At 37.7% G+C, this 21,048-nt stretch overlaps 1 protein-coding gene across 16 annotated transcripts in view; it reads left to right on the top strand.

The window, feature by feature from the left end:
• Window positions 1-21,048, top strand: part of wdr27 (WD repeat domain 27) — a 43,469-nt gene that overhangs the window by 7,583 nt on the left and 14,838 nt on the right. For 3 of the 16 annotated variants that reach the window (XM_061836771.1, XM_061836766.1, XM_061836772.1), the window contains 12 exons: window positions 935-1,008; window positions 3,720-3,789; window positions 4,105-4,170; window positions 4,258-4,361; window positions 4,453-4,542; window positions 4,989-5,110; window positions 5,731-5,864; window positions 6,091-6,188; window positions 6,941-7,062; window positions 10,203-10,300; window positions 16,127-16,229; window positions 18,608-18,706. In XM_061836771.1, the coding sequence (XP_061692755.1) occupies window positions 935-1,008; window positions 3,720-3,789; window positions 4,105-4,170; window positions 4,258-4,361; window positions 4,453-4,542; window positions 4,989-5,110; window positions 5,731-5,864; window positions 6,091-6,188; window positions 6,941-7,062; window positions 10,203-10,300; window positions 16,127-16,229; window positions 18,608-18,706 (1,180 nt within the window). Of the gene's footprint in view, window positions 1-934; window positions 1,009-3,719; window positions 3,790-4,104; window positions 4,171-4,257; window positions 4,362-4,452; window positions 4,543-4,988; window positions 5,111-5,730; window positions 5,865-6,090; window positions 6,189-6,940; window positions 7,063-10,202; window positions 10,301-15,082; window positions 15,776-16,126; window positions 16,232-18,607; window positions 18,710-19,717; window positions 20,557-21,048 lie in introns of those variants that run through there. The other 13 variants (XM_061836769.1, XR_009797389.1, XR_009797390.1 and 10 more) reach the window with 13 other exon arrangements.

Here is a 21,048-nt window from a genome sequence, read left to right as displayed (position 1 = left end):
GTGACCTAATTGGGCTTAATTTAACACACAAAATACTGTAGTGTACAAAAATGCTCTGTGTGTGGCATTAAAAAAAGAGATGCATTTTGCACTTTTTAGGATGAATACCATGATTACCAAGTCAAGCAGCAGTTACCTTTATCTTCCAATACATCACCTACAAACCATAAAAGATATGTTAAGTATTTGTTGAGCTGCCTTGACTCATATATGATTTTAAGAGGCATCCCATTTGTAATCCATAGGGTTAAATATCACCACCCTCTGCAATTATAACATCTTAACTTCTTCTGGAAAGGCTTTCCTCCAGGTTTAGGATTTTGCTTATGGGAATTTATAACCATTTTTCCAGAAGCGGATTTGTGGTCATACACTGATGATGGATGATGATGATGTTTAATTCCTGACATTTTTGCACATAGTGTAAAATTGTAATCTTCTTCTTTTCCTTTCGGCTTGTCCCGTTAGGGGTCGCCACAGCCATCTTAGCCTATCTCCTGCATCTTCCTCTCTAACCCCAACTGCCCTCATATCTTCCCTCACGACATCCATAAACCTTCTCTTTGGTCTTCCTCTGTCTCTTTTGCCTGGCAGCTGCATCCTCAGCACCTTTCCACCAATATACTCACTCTCCCGCCTTTGACCATGTCCAAACCATCGAAGTCTGCTCTCTCGAATCTTGTCTCCAAAACATCCAACTTTGGCTGTCCCTCTAATGAGCTCATTTCTAATCCTATCCAACCTGCTCACTCCGAGCGAGAACCTCAACATAGTGGAAAATTGTAATAGACAAGCTCAATTGCTGCTTCTGAATTGAATTTTTGATGTATCAGCAATGTTATGACAGAGTGACTAATAATGCTGCAATAGAAAAGTTTGTCAGTATTCAATTCCAGTAAGTAATTTCCACGGGTCACACATCCCTTGCTTCCAGTTCCTCACCACTACTGGAGTCTCCTCTCGTTGCTGAGTTCAAGAAGAAGGAGCCCAATCATGTGAAGAAAAAAGGTCAGGACATTGTCTTCTTTTCATGGTTACAAAATGGTTCCGTGTCATTAAAGAAACTATGTAGTTTTAAATAACAGCCTCAAAATCATTTTGGCAGAACAGCTGCTTGTGAAAAGGATACTAACATTTCTGTAATGTCGAAGATGACCCTGTGTCACAAATTTCACTGTATAATAGACCCCTGTCATATTGTGTTAGCTGTAGAGTAATTAGAGATGTAGTTTTTCATAGGGTCTTTTCAGAAAGTCACATTTTTCTACTTTAGAAGAGATGAAAGCTGAGTGAGGGTGGCTGATAATAAATTTCAGAGTGATTATGGAAGAGGCACTTCAACTATTCAAAGTGGGGGGTGAGGATACTAAATTTCAGGGGCACTTTTGGCTGCTCAGAGGGCAGTTTTTGACACACATATATTGTAGGGGCACTTTGATTGCTCCCAAAATCACATTGTGCCACTGTGAATTTATAATAATAATAATCCATTACATTTACATAGTTATTTTCTTGGCACAAGCGCTTTACAATTGCATGTCCTATTCATTCCCTCCACATTCAAACCCTGGTGGTAAGCTACTTGTGTAGCCACAGCTGCCCTGGGGCAGTCTAATGGAAGTGTGGCTGCTGTTCTGTGCCTACAGCACCTCAGACCACCACCAAACATCCAACCACAGTCATTCATAGAGATTGTGGGAAAAGTGGATGTCTTATCAATGTTAATGTTTTATTTTTTTTTTTTATTGTTTTTTTTGTGACCTCATGGAAAAGTAACCCTCTTTGGGTTCCTCATGTACTGAGGCGCAACATTAAATGCTACCATACCATAGAGAAAGCCTTGAAGAAAAACAAAGCAATTGTTCTTACTGCTTGTTCTTACTAAATGTAATTGTTACTTTATGCAAAGTCTATTCCACAAAACCACTTTATATTCCTTCAGACAGCAGGGGGTGTTAATTATTTATTTAACTGCCTCCAATTTGACCACTTTCACCTCTTTAACAGGTACTTGAAAAATGATGAACACAAATACATTGCAAGCAGAATGTGGGTGTTTAATTATCCAAGTGGGGTTACTTTGCGCAGTCATTGGTTCCATGATCAAATAAGGCTATTTGTGACCCTGGTCTATCATTAGGCATTGGGCAGAAGCTTGTTTCTATTCTCAAGGGAGTCCGGGCTACTTTATGGTTTTCCTGTTGTTCTCATGAGGAGGTAGCAATGGAAACGGGCAAAATTATCCAGACTCCCCACAGCTGAATCGAAGAAACCTGCTGAGCCACAATGTGATGTAGTGTGTCAGACCTAATGTCACAAGCATTTTCTGACTAATGCGGCCTTAATCATGCTGGGTGATTACGTATATCTGCAGAATTTAAACACATTAAACCATAAACCTTTCAGGCTTTTGGAAAAGGAAACATTATTCCATTCTATGTCTGGAATGGGTCTGCTGGAACTCTCTTTAAAGAACTGAGTGAGAAAGGAAGTGACAACTCACTTCACCATTATGATGTAAACCTAATAGCGAGGATGACTCATAATTTTAGTTTTAATAATTCTTCATTTTGTTTAAAAAAGTTTTTTTTTTTACCACAAGAACCGTTAAACTTTTATTTTTTTCCCTACAGTCAGTGTCCTATATTATGCAGATCATAGTCATTTAAGATTTTTTTCATTTTATTTATGACTTTGTTTTATTTATTTGAGAAATTTGAGACAAATGGCTCTGTTGCTTCATATTGTGAAGAGAAATGCAGGGAAATGTGGGAAGTAACAGACAGACGCATGAAAGAAGTTTTCCAGGTTAATAGCTTATATACATTCATTTCACAGTAAAAAGTTTTCGAACTGAATCATACTTTAATCTATATACCATCATCCAAAAAATTCTGTCTGTTATACGTATTGGTTGTGCTTGTCATTGTCAACTCAAATGTGAATGTGGGAATTTATACATTTTTAGGAGCATGAATTGTATTATTTTTATGTTTTTCTTGGACTACATCTACCATGTGCTTTTACTCCTGTGCATATTGTGATAAAAGGTCTTCAAAAATAGGCACGATGACTGTTAAATCAATCATTATCACATCTTAAAATTCCCAGAATTTAATACATTTATGTGCATCCAAAGAGGTTGATTACTTATGACGTTTAGTCCCATAGGCGCAGTAGAATGTTGTGGCAAGTCAGTGCATTTTATAGGAATGAACCATCTTTGAAATAAATCTGATACATTTATTTACTATTCCCGACCTCCTCATAGCCTTTGTAAATTTTAAAGCTAATACTATGGCCTGTGGTAATTCTAACAATTTTTAAACCCATATGTAGTTTTTGTGCATTGTTTTCCAATTTATCTGAAAGTCTTCAATCTTCACATTCTAAATGAGCACACTCCAAACTACTTCTCCCACTTCTCTCAGAAACTGATGAAGGACATTTAGAATGAAGGTGCAAATCCAGGGTTTTCAAGATCAGGCCTTTTTCAATATTTTCCTGAATTTATTAATAAAGAAATCTGTTCATCTTAAGACTAAAATTCAAACAATATGGAGGAAGTGATTATCTGTTAGATGTACAGATGCTCTTAATTGTAATGGGTGTTCTATGGGGAATGGGTGTTGGAGTGGAGGTATTTGCATACGCCACACAAGAACAATAAGCACTCATCCAACATACAGTGCACCTTTTTTTGTTTGTTTTTTCAACAGGTGGCATAAAAGAACAGCCGCTTGTTTTCCACTCAAAGGTGAAATCATCTGGTTACACAAGCTCCCCAAGGTACTTAATACAAAATGAATGCTTTTAAATTGAAATTTAAACTGGATAAGACAACAAAAAAATGGCTGGCTGGTTGGATGTGATGCCTTGACCCTAACTTATTGATGATGGAAACATTCCTTGATGGTTCCCACCAACACACAGGATTGTCAATTTAAACCAGTTTGTTTATTGTGGCTCCTCCTTTCACTACTTCCACAGCAGTGTTTTAGTATTAGGGTTTAATTCAACGACAGATGGTAAATACTTCCTGGATTTCTCGCCCCAAATTTCTTGGATACATTCTTATTAATCAAATATTTGAAATTATTACAGAATGGTTTTGTTTTCACCCAAATCAACTGCACAGAAAAGTAAGTCCACCATGAAGCCCAAAAAGAAGTAGGTGCTTTATATTATCCATAAAACACAGTATTACATTTAAAGTAGTTATTGATTTTTTTTCTCATCTTGTCAATTATCCACTAGAGGTTTACTCCTCAAAGATTACCCAGAAGACATTGCAGCACCTACTGTTCTTCGTGTCCGTCTGAGTATTACAAACAAGCCAATCTTTTGCCTACAGTATTCAGGTAAATATTGAACTCTGTTAATTCACCTAAAATGTCATTAGTCATATTTAAATGTGTCATACATATTTATTGTGTCTTGCATTTCTCTCAGGTGATGGAAAGCAAATCCTGTGTGGTCTTGGTGACAACTCTGTCTTATTGTACAAGTCTTCCCTTACTGGCAATCCAACTGTTTATACAGGTAAATGGCACCTTCACAATCACCACTAAATGATCACCTATTGAATTGTGCTGTTTGATCAAAGCGTCGACTCATTTAGCCCATAGTCATCGTGTTTCATGTGTGTGTCATCTTTTTTGTTTTTTGTTTTGCCCAATGGACTCCAAGAGATTGCACGCATTCCAATGTAGTTCAACACTTTGGACTATCTTCAGGTTAAATACTCTGCAAATATATATTCACTTAACTCTGTCAAACTTGTAGATGAAGACCCACCCCCTTCCCCCCACAGATGCTTTGTGTTTTTTGGTACAGACTATTCTGTACCATAACCACCAAAAGAGGGCGGCAGAGATACAATGACCAATGTCGGGATCTAAACGTCATTCTGTCCACGTCTCAGAAGTTTCATAAACGTAAACGTTGCTAATGAAGACTGTATATTATGAAAGGTTCTTTGTGTGCAGGACATGATAAGCCAGTGAGCAGTGTGAGCTGGAGCCTCAGCAGACAGTGTTGGTTAAGTGCATCACATGACCAGACTCTGAGGCTTTGGACTCATGACATCCCAGAGCCGGCTGTCATCATGGTAAATGTAACTTTCCCACCCTCCACTGATACTCATGGTTGTAATTGATCTGACAAACCATTTTGGACCTGAACACTGACATGCTGTTTGCCTATTTATGCAAAGCGTCACATGTGCACAAGGCCTCTTTCACAATAAAGGAACTATGGACAGAAACAGAATCCCAACTCTGTTTTTTTACGTTTATTTTTTTCCCCATAATTTCCATGTTGTGAAAGATTGATAACACCACAAATAACAATTACAAGATGCTTGGTGTTCTGCTCTGTGCTTTCATTTGCACAGTTATTTGCTATTGTCTGTCTATAAAATCCCACAATTGCCTTTTTGGTAGCATCGCAGAGACAAAGACAGCATTAGTCTACATGTTGGGTATGTATTTGGAAAACTGAGCATTTAATAGTTCTACAGTACTACAACATTTTTAACTTTTAAATGCTTTAACCCAAATGAAACAATAAATGCTCCTTGTTAAATTTTCAGTCATTAAATGTTCCATGTAAGACATTTATTATAACTCTTTACAAAATGTGTTTCATTTTGAATATATGAAGTACAGAAAATGGGTGGATCTATTAATATGTTTTGAAAATATTTTGGTTTTTTATATTGTCTTTCAGGGAAAAAATATGTTCTCTAAATTTATCAAAGCTGCCCAGTTTTATTACTTGGACAAATTTTTGCTTCTAGCATCGGGAGACTCAATACACTTATATTTGTATCATGTGGATGTCTCACACGATGACATCAAAAGGTAGGCCAATGTACAGTATTTTTGGATCTATTTATATTTTCTTAGAATTGCATAATGATGAATGCCAATACAGTATATATATTTTTTTGTAATTTCTAAAGTGTCAATAAATTGGGTATAATATATTTACTTGTAGTACTGATATGGGTTAACATTTTAGTTTGTGTATTACTTTAAGATTTAATGGTTAGTGACATTCACAACTGATTACTTTTTTTCACTTCAGATATCAGCAGCGGAGTTTTGTCCAGTTGTCAAGTAGCTTTTCAACATCTTCGGGAGCAGATATTACAGACTTGTCTGCTATTAATGATTTCTTTTCCTGTATCCTTTCATTTGGTCCTATTCTTCTTATGACAGGAAGTCCAGAGAAATGGCCATGTGCTGCAAATAAAAGAGTGACGCAAATGAAAAAAACAGACAGGCACATAAAATGGCATGAAATAATAAATAAATCCTGCACGATTAAGATTATGCAATCACAAAAAACAACTTGCAAAAGTACAATCTTGCAAGATAAAAAAGCTGCAATCACAAAGAACTGCAACCGAAAAATGCGACAAATCCAAATCAATCAATCAGTACATAAATAAATACACAAATCCCAAAACAACTGCAAGAGAAAAATGCTCCATGTTTGTGTTACACAACGATAGTCTACCAGGCCTCGAAAGACGCAACCTCCAGGACGGACAAGACAATTTCCTGCTATGCAGCAAAATGACCGTTTGCACCCCATTTGCCCCTGTCAGCGACATAGTTTTGTTAAACAAATCTTGCTTCTCCACTTGTTAGCTAGTCCGATGCATCTGAGCTATGTAAGCTATGAAGCTTCCACTGCTGGTTTTAGTGTTTCATTTTTCAGGAATGTTTGCTTTCTAACCTCTAGTCACCTAAACAACACACTGAATCCACCAAACTAGTTGTGCGATATCCTGTCTAGACCTCCTTTGTCCCCTCTTACAGTCACAAAAATACAGAGAACACTGAGAATAATAACTTCAACTAATTTCTATTTAATTCCATGTTTGTCTTACCTCCACCATACTGAAGTTACCGTGACCTTTCTGGTTCAGACATTGTTGTGGCATGTGCTTCCGATCGTTCCATTCAAGTCTTTGACATGAACAAAGGTGAAGTCATTGCAGAGCTGCCTGATGTTCACAGCAGAGCCGTCCACTCCATCACCCAAAATAAGGTGATCATTTTAAAATTTTTACAGTCCCTATTTTAAAAGTTATGCTTGCAGTCAACTCAACAACACTGCAATATCTTGCATCATTGTTAGTAACACACGCATTCCGTAATCCCTCCATCCATCCATTTTGTTTGCTGCTTATCCTCAAGAGGTCGCGGGGAGTGCTGGAGCCTATCCCAGCCGTCAACAGGCAGGAGGTGGGGCACACCCTGAACTGGTTGCCAGCCAATCGCAGGGCACATCGAGACAAACAGGCGCACTCACAATCACACCTAGGGACAATTGAGAGTGTCCAATTCATGTTGCATGTTTTTGGGATGTGGGAGGAAACCGGAGAGCCCGGAGAAAGCCCACACATGCACGGGGAGAACATGCAAACTCCACACAGGGAGGGCTGGGATTGAACCCGGGACCTCAGAACTGTGAAGCCAATGCTTTGCAGCTGAACCACTCTACCGACCATAAATACATTTGAAAAAAAATTAAATAACGAATACAAATCGTGGCGGCCCGGAGGAAGACAGTTTTGAGGACTGGGGTTGAGATCCCAGCACTGCCTGTGTGGAGTTTGCTTGTTCTCTTTGTGTCTGCGTGGGTTTTCATCAGCCACTCCGGTTTCCTCCCACATCCCAAAAACATCCATTAATTGAAGACTGTGATTGTTTCACTTTATGTGCCTTGCCAGGTTCACCCCGGTGGATGAGAGCGTGGAAGGGCGTGATTGTAAGGAACAGCCCCCACAATCAGAACCCTAGTGGTGTTGTGCTGTACTCACCATGGATAACAAACATCACGTTCAAGCATAAAGGTGTCCATACGTGCACTTGGCACCAGGACACCCCAGGTCGCCGTTCGATGAAAGACTTGTGATCGTGGCATCGGACTTGCAGCCCCATGTTTTGGACACCTGGGTGAAGAGAGGGTGGAGCTGTCCACTGATGACCACCTGGTGGTGGGTGGGCTCTGATGGTGGGAGAAGATGCCGCTCTGACCTGGTAGGCCCAAACAAATTAATGAGGGTCTGCTGGGAACATCTGGCAGAATCCCCCTGTCAGAAGGAGTTTCAACTTCCAACTCTGGCAGAAATTTCACCCATGCCATGTGTGCGCTGTAGCTATGTGAGTGGTTGGCGACTAGTCCGTGGTGTAACACACCTTTCGGACAAAATCCAGCCCATCTGTGATCCTAATTAAGATAACCTCCATTAAAAACAATATTAATGTTTTGATTAAAGTAAAATATGGAATTTATATTTATTTATAATAGAGATGATGGCAATCAGCTACGACAATATACTATACTGTATATAACACCCAATGATAACTGTACTGTATTTAATTTTTAAAAAGAGAGAACATTGAACTTTATCTGGAAAGGACTCACCTTTCCTTTTAAAAGACATCATCAAAACCCCCTAAGACATTTAATCCCCCTAATCTAATATATATTATTGTTTCCACTGGTTAAAAGCGAAACCCATTTAAATTCCCGAACAGTCATCCAGCTGTCAACACAGTGTTTATGAGCACAGTTTTCTCACTTGTAGTTGAAGAAAAATATAGGTAATCAGCTTTAAGATTGGAAAAAGGCAAAGTAAACCACTGTCGAGATCAGAGCCACACAAAGGAAAATTTGTTTTGGCATCAGTAGCTTGAGCAAGTTCCATCTTCATTGTGAAGGATTGACTATTTGGAAGATGTTATGATGTTGCATAAGATGGCTTTGAGTGTTCAGGTGGTTACATAAGGAGCACATTATCTGTGAGGCATACGTGTTGGGTTGTGGTGTGAATGAGGCAGTCAGTGGCTAATTTACCATCCATCTTGCTGCATGTTTGAACCCCCTGGTGTATTAGGATTAGAAGTGCCATATGAGATGGCTTGAGGAGATTCCACACGAAATAATGTTTTTGGAACGATGCTGTTCCATGATCCAATTTGGGTTTCTGCAGCTTTACTCCCTCTTTGCTGTCTTGGACCAGTGTGAGCCCAATTTGCTGTTTTCTAACAAGTAGACAGCTTGGGCCTACATCCATATCCATTAGAGTTCTCCGAAGAATTGAGGAGCACTCGGAATAAAAACGAAAAAAATCTGTGATCAATTTCAACTGGTGATGTTGGATGTTGATTTACACTCAATGAAAGAAATGTTTTACAAGCGTTTATCAGATTACAGAGAGTCCTCGCCCTTCTCGTGTGTGGAAGTTATACTGATCGTGCTCAAGATCTTGACCAAATAGCTCATATGTGTGTGAACCTGAGTACATAAGTAGTGACCCCATTGTCTCGCTTCTGCCCGTTGTTCTGTTGTACTGTTCTGTGCTTGGTACACTGGATTAGCTGGATAAACAACGAATGTCATGGATTAAATTAATGCGTTCAAGTGTGATACACACATCTGATTTCATGCCTCACAGGTGGCTCTTTGCTGTGACACCAACTATTGTGCCCCATCATTGTTGAATTTGTTGTTTCAGCTGAGCTATTGCGTCAATGGGTGCCCGAGGGCCTGAGGAATGCAAGGGAGTTAATACCAAGAGAGGATTTTAGGGATTTCCCTAACCTGGACAAATAAAGTTGCTCCTCTTTGCCTTGCTTTGTATTGTCAAAGTGGACCAATCTGAGAAGCTGCAGCATGGGAAGTAACGTTTCCCCTCTTGAAATTTCCAGTGCATCCTAGGTAAAAATTCACCTGGAACTCATCAGACTAGAAGAGGGGAGGACTTCTCGGAAAACTGAACTGGAAATGCCCTCTCAGACTCCCATTTTCACACTTTAAATGGAAATCTAAACAAAAAAAAATACTCTCCTTCTATTTCACACACATTGTTATGCATTATATGATGCTACAGATGTCATATGGAATTGGTGTATGTGTGCTGTGGAAACGTATAGAACTGGAATTTTTTTTTTTAAATAGAAAACATCTCACATTCCAGCTTCACTACCTTTGGCTTTGATTCTACCCCTCCACACAGAGTTCTGGAAAGTGCAATGAAATATTTGGAAGTCGTTTGCTTATGCAGGCTATATTGCAAGAGATTTTTCCAGCACTTGATATTCTGTAAAGCTAAATCGCAAAATATCTGAGTCATCCGTGTCCTGACAAGGCATTTTTGTCCATTTGTGTATATTTCACAGGGCTCAATGTTCAGCACGCAGGCACCAGAATCCTATAACCTCTTCCTCACAAGTGCAGTCACAGATGGCGTGAAGTTGTGGGATCTTCGCACACTCCGGTTAGTGGAAAGATTCTTCACTGTTGATTAATGATTGTTGACCATGTTAACGTTTTAGAATCAGACAGTAACAGTAGCAACACAATTCAGTACATTCAGGATCAAACAATTGAACTGTATCTACACAAAAAAAACGCAATTGATTTTTGATTGTCTTTATTAGTGATATACTGTACTAAGTCATGTTAAAGTTATAGAAGAGGTTTGAGTTTACTTCAAATAATTTAATCATAAATCAGATTCTTATAGTTTTGTTTTTTTAGAGGTTTATTTTTCTCCAACAATCTTAGCTTGATTACAAATTGGACATCTATACCTATTTACCAAAAATAAAAAGGCTCAGGAGTTCTTTGTGCACACAGCGAACTATTAAGAATGAGCAGCAAAGTATTGACGCTAAGATTTTAATTTCCATCAGTGTTTGTATCAGCTGAACAATCGCTTCATCCAAGTAATGCAAACCACATATGCATAAACATCCATTCACTAAAGTTTCTTCACTTTGTTAAATATTGTGTCATAGCAGCTGATATTGTTTTTCTTCATGTTGTATAAGAAAATATACAGCGAGAGCCTTATTCCTGTCTGATTAATATATGGGGCTGATTTCCAACTTGTGTTTTTTTAGAGCTGGCTCGAACATACCCCACCAATATAAGCACAAGGCATACACACCAAAAATTCTTAGTGGCTTTGTTTATTTTATGCTCCATCTGATGAACTTTCATGGCTAGAGGTTAAAAGATATACCCTGATCCAAATGTATAAATTATACACTTTTCTGTGCAACAGATGGGTGCAGTAAATGTACCCTGTTATATCATTCATCTGAATGTTCAACAGGATTTCCTGGAAAATAAAGACATCATACATTCTGGGAATTGATTGTTCATGGAACTATGTACTTTCATATATAATTTTCAGAGCATGCTGCTGTTCTTTAACAAACCCAATTCCAATGACATTGGGATGTTGTGTTCAATAAAAACAGAATACAATTATTTGAAAATTATTATTATAATTAATTATTAATTAAATACACTACAAAGACATGATATGTAATATTCAAACTGATAAACTATCATTTTTAGCAAATAATCATTAATGTAGAATTTTATGGCTGCAACATGTTCCAAAAAAATGGACATGTAATGATCCACTGCGGTGTATGCTGTTTAAAGGTTTTATACCAGTTATTTGGAAGAGGGAATACTTTCACTATAAGTGGGCAGTCAGCTGACCTAATTTTTAAACTGCCCACATTTATTTTGGCCCAAAATGTGGAATTTATATGGACCAACTGAAGCAAGCTCATGTCGTCCAACTTGGGCCCACAGGCTTTTACCGTAAGCATTTGTTGGCTCACTCTGGAACAGGGTCAAAACGGTAATCTTTAGACCTTTTGCATTGCTGCAAAGTCAATCCTTCCCATTAACAACAGCAAAATAAACATTTTCCCCATTTGCATCATTAACAAATTGTTTTCTTAAGGCTTCACAGCTGTGTAGCACAAAATCTCTTGCATTCTCTTTGTATTATGTGCTTACTTTCTATTAAACATAGGTCCTAACTTTCTATCATCTCATCCCACCAAACATCAAAATTATCTCTCGAAATTATTTTCCAACCACGGATCTTTCCAGAAAAAATATGCCTCACCACTGTTGGGCAAAGCATTTCCTCCTTTCATTCGAAACATTCAATCTCCATTCTGACCTAGAAAACCAGTGTTTGTACTTGAACTGGTTAGACACTGCTCTATGTCAGTATAGTGTTGGCAAGTTGTGTGAGCACTTTTCACCGCATCGCCATGTTTGAGCCATTCAACAGTCCAATATTAATATTATTGATATTGGACGATATGAAAGAGCTGGGTCACATTTTACACCCAAAATTTGAAGATTACATGTCAGCAATGTACTCTTACCAAATGGGAAAGCTATTCAGTGAGGTCAAAGACAAGGGACTGATTCTGAATGTAGATTTTACTCCCAAAAGTTTTGCTCTCCTGTTTTTTCCATCTCACTGGGTTTTACTAGCTGCCAATTACTTGACATGTTGTCACCGCTATAATATGTCACAGTACTTCCCATTTTTATCTTTAAGCGTCTGTTTTCTCTATTTCCATTTTTAACTGGGTCGCTGTGCTGGGAAATACCTCTCGCTAAGTGGGCTTGACATCTCGCCAGCATATGTTAGTTGACGGCGCTATTTGATGTTCCCAGGGAGATCTCTCACTTGTTTTTGTTGGACTTTTGTTCAACTGTCAACTACTGCCACGTAATGTATTTATAAATGGGTTGTTAGTTTTTCGTTATTATTAACTAAATACAATTGTGTGCAACTGGTTGATAAGCATCCATCCTCCATTAGCCTCTTCCCTGAAGTTATCTGGGACCCTAGAAAATGATGAAGATGAATGAATGAATGAATGAATATCTTTCTTCATCTATTTATCCCAATGAGTAATAGTGAGTGATAGAACAAATAAATATTTTTCTTATAGATTCTAGGATATACATACATTAATTAATTTATCCACTCTTTGTGACATTTTTGTTGGTGTTCTGTGAAATTTTCCAATGGTAAAATATGTTCCTTGGCTCCATAAAGGTTGGAAATCACAGCTCTAGTCAGGTCATGTATTCTAATCAGTCAGGTCAAACCAACTTTACATGACAGAAATAATTGCTGCTAACTTACCGTACATAAATCTAATATGTATGTATGTAATACATTTATTTATTATCATTAAATTACTTCAGCCACACTGAAATTCTTGAGAATGTTTCGACAGAATGGCAACGTTTACCCACAACCGTTAGCACTAGCATTAGCTTACTAGGCTACATATATATTTGTTGCCTGCTTGCGAGCCATATCATATTTAAAGTATATGAACATACCACAAGCAAGCCTTAAAAGCATGTCCTCTCCTGGGCACTGCTGGCCACCAACACGTTTTTGTTTTCTTTCCCCATTTTGTCCTTACAATACAGACGGCGTGATACAGTTGTGTTTTCATCTCCACGGTAACAAGTGTATCCAGTTGAAAGATCGATTTTGTCTTGCGGTCTGATGAGGGGGATTACATGTTTTCTGTCTCAGGCATGTTGTCTGTCCCACAACGCCAACATTTTGTGTGTGTGTGTGTGAATAACTTTATTGCCTATCAAATATTCACAGTACTACGAAACACACATGACAAGGCTAAAAATAATCTATTTTTTGCATTCAAATATACTTTGCACAGTCACTGATCGGATCGGCGAAGTATGACATTAAAGCTGAATAGCCGATGAAATACTTAATATCGTCCAATACCAATCAGGCCGGCGTAAAATGTAGTCATTACAATATATACAATATTTATCTAATCTTTTTGGTCCCATGAATGTTTCATATGCATGGTTTTGGATTGCTGGAGGAAGCCGGAGCACCTGGATTTCAAATCCAAAACTTCAGAACTGTGAGGCAGATGTGATAACCGTTTGGTCACAGTGCTTCATATGGGTGGATAGATACTTTATTTATCCTGTGAGGGAAATTAGATTTATTGGCATCATAAAGTTTAAACATTTCCACATGACTCGGTGTTTGTTACGACGCGTGAAATGGAAAAAAATAAATGAATTCAAGCTTTACACAGATGCACACACACACGTCATTTTTTCAAAATGACATCATAACCACAGAGAGATTATTTTGTACCTGGTGACAAGTTTAGCTGCTGGTTTTCGTAATAAACCATAGTGTTTAAAAAAATTAAAGCAGTGGTTGATCTGTGACGGGATAGTAAAATATTTACTTACAAGGTGCAGGCATATTTCTCACTGAGCTTATGTAGTCTCACCAGATGTAGAAATGACTTTCACTCCACAATTTTCTTCATAAATGCGATCCAAAATGAATGAATCCTCCAGTGAATATACAATCAAAACAGTCACGTAATTTTACTGTTGTCCAACAAAAAACTAAACATGCCTTCCATTGAGGACGATTGTGACCATTTACCCACTTGTTGCGCTGCTAAACTTCTGAAAAGGTTGCTCGGCCCACTTGTTTGAAAGCAGCCAAAGGCCCAGCATAACAACCAGCCTCTCTCACCATGCATTAAAAATGGAATTTTGCAAAATAATCAAATTTTTAATAAATGTATCTGTAATCTTATTACATGTTCTTTTTCTGTAACTGTACTGGATTACAGTTCCATTGTTTGTTTGTTTCTTGCACTGAATATGTAAAACTGGTACATGTAGTCTGTCACCCCTTTAGTCTGGCTGCAGGTGAAACAATTTGAAATGATCAAAATGCAAAATGTTGATTTTACAGCATGTAAGAAATCCATCAAAAGCAAGATTAATTATTATTGTGAGTGTGTCATCAAGATATGTGCTTACTTTTAATTGGGATTGCTTGGTGGGGACAATTTTTGACCATGGGAAGTCAAACCACATTATTACTTTATTTTATTTTTGTTTATCGTTTTTTATTTTTTAGTCTTTTTTAAATGTATGCAGAATGAACGTGACGCAAGTATTAGCTCACACTTAATTAACCATCAAATGGTTATGCAGATTTGCACAGGGACCGTAACCTATGACTTTAAATTTGCCAAAAAGACAAAAGTGGCCTTAGAGTTGTTCTCTATCAAACAACCACAAGAAAATTCAGCATGGTAATATTCACATAGTTTCTATTGGTGTCTTACAAATTATTCATTGTATTGTCATTATCTTCCCCCAAGTTCTAAAGGGAAATATGTATTTGACCTACTTTCAGCTCAGTTTGATGACTACAACATGGATGTCAAAGGCATGTTCTCACCAGCTCCAGTTAAGACTTGGACCTTTGCTCAGATAGCTGTCAGTGGCATTGTAAAGACATTTTATGCCGTTGCAAAGCAAACGAAACAGCCCAGCATGTGGCGAGAGGCAGCAATTTGTCATCTGCTACCTCCTCTTTTGTGTATTTTACTTTAGCCACCGCCAACTTCTTCACCACAATGGATTTTGATTTTTGTGAAATGTAAAGAAAATATTGGCGGCAGTAGCATTTGGATTTTTAGCAGATTTCCTTTGCAAACTGCTGTGGTTTCAGAATACCTCGACAGTATTTATAGTGTGTAGAGCACAAGGAGCAGCATACTGTAGCTCCACTTTTTAAATGACAATCAAGACTTTGAATATCTCAAAAATCCAATACAACATACTTGTATACAATATCAATTTATTTGTATGTATTTGACTATTAATATTGCATTTGAAACAGCCACAACCGTATCTTAACACAATTTGTTGTAGTTGTTTGTAATTTTTTTTTGTTTTTACCATAGACAATAGCTATTCAAATGGTTCTAACAAAACCCTTATCATCTGTAATGACCATGTTTTTAGTAACATTTGAATAATTTTAGCAGTAATGTAAAGTAAAAAGTCGATAATGATTTTTAATAAAAGCCACATTTAAAAAAAACGTCACAGCGCGAATAAGTTGATGCACACTGATTGTTAATGCTTCATAATTGTTAAGGCTTTAAATGTCACCTTCTGTTGTATTAAAAGCCAAAGAAAAAGTAAAACAATGTTTTGAGTTTTTCACATACTGTAATGTACTTGACAGCATTTTAAACTCTTGGAGATTTTTTGCAACTTTAAAAGATCATTTCACCCCAAAATTGGATAAAATTTTGAAACTGACCAGTAGATTTTACACTTTTCAAAGAAGCCAGATTAATAGTTTTCTCAAGCAAACATTTCTGATCTTTTGTCTCTGTTTTGGTATAATACTCCTGACTTCATCACCACTGCATTCATTTGTCCTCAGGTGCGTACGCCGCTATGAAAACCATTTGAACCGTTGTCATTCCTGTTCTTCCAGCATTTCGCCATGTGGTCGATTCATAGCATGCGGCTCAGAGGACAAATGTGTGAGTTGTCGATTTCCATGTGACATTCAAAATGACAAATGAATTGCGTATGAATCAGTGTGTGGTTATGATTTTCATACCATGTCATTTAATGCATAATTGTAACTCATTCGTGGCCAAATTATCAAGACAGAGAACATTTGATGTAGTGTAATTCCCGGCCTCCAGAGCGCAGCTCGTTGCAAGCCTCACCGAGTACATTTGTATAGAAAATACCATTTGGTACATACATATGCCGCAGCTGTGTAAAAGCCACAACTGCCCACATTCAAACCCGCATTGAAACACAAGATATTTACAAAGAAAGACAGTACACAGAAAGAGTTTAATGCTAAAGCTAGCACTAACTCTAGCATCACGCTAGCGTTAACAGGGCCGGTTAAAATATAACTTACCAGTAAATATCACTGAGACACGCTAGGAACACAGCAGCAACACGCTAGTACAGCGCTAACAGGGCCGATAAAAGTCACTTCCTCAGCACATATATTCCACCGGTCTCATTCTTACCTTTTCTGCTCGAGTGCCCCCTTGCGGCCGTTAGAAAAAATGCACAAATTAGCCACATCACCACGAAAGCGGCAGGGTTGAAACCGTGTGAAAAAAGTCATGGCTTGTAGGCCAGAAATTACGGCATACGGATGTTTATAGGACATTTTTCTTACCTGCTATGGTTAATATTCATTCATATGTCAATGTACTTCTACTTTTTTGTCTTGACGTTTTTTCATATGGTAATTTTCCACATGATTAATTTTGAGCTAGGAAAAATCACGAGATTCTTCTGATTCTCATTGGTGCATTTAGGGGTCCATTTTGACCGCCAAGGATTTTTATTTTTTACATTTGACTCAGACATTTTTAATTGGACTCAGACCTTTTTCCAAAGTCCAACTCAACATCATGTTGAAATAGTGTTCTTAAATTGCTTTTCCAGACAGTGATTTTTACTTGCCTTCAAAATATCTTGGAAAATGTCCTGTTTCTTCTTATGCTGTTTGTATGAATAAAAAGTAGTGGAAGGAAATGTGCACGCATTACATTTATTTGGACAATGCAAAGATTCAAGAATACTTGGGCCAATATGCAAAGCTGGCGAGAATATACAATGGTGAAGTGTATTTCTTCCATGAGGCAGACATTACTAAAACTAACCGAAGCAGATTTTTCACATTTTGATTTTCCAAATATTCATAATAATCATTTGAGTGTCAAGCTGGTGACCAGTGGAGGGTGTCGCTCTCCCAACGTCGGATGGCAAAGGGTCCAGCTCCGAGACACTTGCGAGAATAAGACAAATTGAACATAAAGAAAACAAAAACTGTGTAGCTGCTTTACTATACTTACAAAAAACATCTGAGTTTTTTTTTTATTGAGGTTACATTGAATTGCCAAAAATTCCCTCCAGCCAAGTGATGCCCCGTTAAACTCCGCCTTGCATCACGTGTCTCGAGGAGGAAACACTCTACCTATGGAAGCTTTGCCTTGAACCTTTTTCGAAGAATCCCAATGCAAAACAGCTGTAGGAAAGTGATGAGTCGTCGTCTGCTAACGAAGCTCTCTCTCCACATCTGTTTTTATCTGCTTGTGGCACTGAAGCAAACAAATGGCTCTTAAAGTCCAATGATTGCAGCCAAAGAGAGAGAGAAAAAAAAAAAAAGAAACGCTGGGCAACTGATAACACATATTCATGTCTCTGACAGTTTTCATCACATACTCTCTGTAAGAGTTCCAAACAAGCTATCCTTGACCTTAGGGTCATTTCTCTTTCCAATTTCAAACTTGAAAAACGGGATGACATCACAGTATTGCCATATCGTACCTTAAAATGGCCTTTTCCTGTATTTGCTCTCTACTCAAATTAGAAATGTAGTCCCTCCTCAAATATGTTAACTCACTCATAAATGAATCCATTACAACAAACGTGAATCAATCAGTATGCCGACTTGACAATATGGAAAATAAACAATCTGATACTGAATAAAAATGTAAGTTCTTAAAAAGGATTTAGGACTTTAACACTGGCCTCTACAGTGTAGTGTAGCGTTTTGCAGTTTCTTTCATAACAGACTAAGAAAAGAAAGTGTTTTCTTGACGAAAACGATACAATTATTTGACAGAAAAGGCCAGAAAATGCATGTCACATTTAATACAAATGTTATCAGTCAAAAGTAAATAAGCTTACTGATGGTAAGATGCAATCACTGTGGAAAAAAATCGGTGATGATACATTGCATAATATCGATTCACGTGCAGTTCATCTCACATTTCCCAAAATCTGACATAAATGAACATTCTCGTGTATATATTATAATCTTTTCTGATCAATAAAAAGCTTTAGTTGTGAGGGTTCATTTTGACCATCTCCCTTATTTAAGGTTTATGTGTATGACATAAGAAGCAGCAGCTATCTGCACAAGCTCCAGAGAGACTCCGAGACAGTGCTCAGTGTCGCCTTCAACCCTGGAACTCCACAGGTGAGGAATGAAATCACTTAGTTAATTGATACTAACTAGAGCTGGAACGATTCATTTGAACAAAAATCAGATTCGTATCATGATTCATGGTTGGCGATTTGATTCAAGGATGATATTGGTTCAATCTGAAACAATTCAGGGGCTTGAAATTTCATCCATCCATTTCCTGAGCCGCTTATCCTCACAAGGGTCACGGGAGTGCTGGAGCCTATCCCAGCTGTCATCAGGCAGGAGTCGGGGTACACTCGGAACCGGTTGCCAGCCAATCGCAGGGCACATGGAGACAGACAGCGGTCGCACTCATAATCACACCTGGGGCAATTTAGAGTCTCCAATTAATGCATGTTTTTGGGATGTGGGAGGAAACCGGAGTGCCCGGAGAAAACCCACACGCTATACCACGCTGCACATATCCCTACAAATACATCCTCGAAATACAAAAATCAATACGTGGATGTACCCTAATACTAACCTTACGGTAAATACACCTTAAACTAAGTTTCTTTAGATTTGTCCCATTAGGGGTTGCCACAGCATGACATCTGATATGAACACTCATATTTGCTCGGCACAGTTTTTACCAAACCAATGCTCTAACCACTGAACACATAAGAGTATCAAACATTTGGAGAATGCCAGAAGAGATACTGAACATTGTGATTGTAAATGACCTCGTGATCTGCTAATTAAATTTGTTGTGAAAATAAGGAATTGACAATATACTGTGACTTTAAGTGAAACTCAGAGCTGAACTTACATAACTAGGATTTATTTGCCGAGGAACTCATACAAGATTTTAATTTCTAGTCAAATACAGTATGTTACCATTACCATACCATTAATTATTCCCATCCCGCGGCCCTTGTGGGGATAAGTGGCTCAGGAAATGGATGTATGGATAATTCTTACCACTGTTCCATCAGATGGGTTTTCATTGGGAATCAAGGTCATCTGTTAGAAATTTAAAGGTCCTTGTGTGTAACACTACTTTTGCAACAATGCTACATTCAGATTCCCCAGTGGAAAGTTTGATGCATGACCACTTGCTGGCTGGAGTACAATAATCTACACAGTTACGAGATGCACTTCATCAGTCTGTGCGTGTTTACTCTCTTTTCATAACTTCTGCATATTTTATTTTGCTTGTTGGCTCTAATGTAGAGTTTTCTATGCAGGAGGTTGACAGATAAATTGTGATTTTAAGAAAATATTTATACTAGTTTCAAACTGCTCAAGAATTTACACTCATCTAGAAAAAATAAGTTGTCACTGGTGGGTTTTAGCAATCAAATGGAAATTGCTCATTAAGCTTCCATTTGAACATACAATATGTACTTATAACATTTATTCAGATATACGTGAAGACCTAACTAGTAAAATAAAAGATGTGCAAGCAAATGTGCTTGGCTGCATGTGCGCACACACACACGCACACCCACGCACACACACACATCATAGATGATGTCGCCATAAGATCTACACCCATACAGTATTGTCCATTTTTAATTGAGTTATTCACATTACACATTCACAGGTATTTTTTTAGCGTCACATACTCAATGTAATTTGTCAACATATATTTTGTTATTATCTCGTATTAATCAATCTAAAATACAGTCCATAATTTAAATGAGCTCTTTGGAGGGACAGTTACTTCATCCCATATGTTTTTTGTTGCTGTTGTTTTTTGACCTTGTTTCATTTCAAATGAATTGTACATTACAGAGGAATGCATGCATGTACTTGAAGATGTAAATATTGGGAAAAGATGTATTATTATTATTACATATTGTGTTATTTCTACTGCTGGAAAATATTTGTAAGCCTAAATATAAGGTTTTTCTTGATTGTTTCTAAGAATTTTTGGATGCACAATTAAAATGCAATCAATACAAATACTGTATCAAAAACAATAACCAAAATACCACTTGGAAAAACAAAGACCTACCCAAATTTTGGGTTTGTTCGTCCACATATTCACATCCACACACCCACCGGACCATTTTTTTGCTTGTGCAGGGAGAGGTGAGGGCCAAAAATATTCACATGTTATTTAACGATAATTAATGATAATTCATACATGATAATTGAACGATATCAATCAATCAAAAGCGTTTATTGTCACTATATGATTTGCTGTAGCATAGTAAATGTATTTATAACGCACTTTTCAGGACTGCACAAAGAATCGAATCTTAATCTGATCGTGATTTTCCCGCCACGATTTAATAAGCTTAATCATTGGTATTTTTTTTGCATTTAAAATGTGGGTACTGTTGCATATGAAAAGTGCTTCAGTTGCAGCAGCGCCCGCAACATAGTAAACCAGCCACCAGGGGCCG

Source organism: Syngnathoides biaculeatus, chromosome 12 (assembly GCF_019802595.1).
Source record: "Syngnathoides biaculeatus isolate LvHL_M chromosome 12, ASM1980259v1, whole genome shotgun sequence".
Classification (NCBI taxonomy): Eukaryota; Metazoa; Chordata; class Actinopteri; order Syngnathiformes; family Syngnathidae; genus Syngnathoides; species Syngnathoides biaculeatus.
This window is presented reverse-complemented; position numbering and strand designations above follow the sequence as displayed.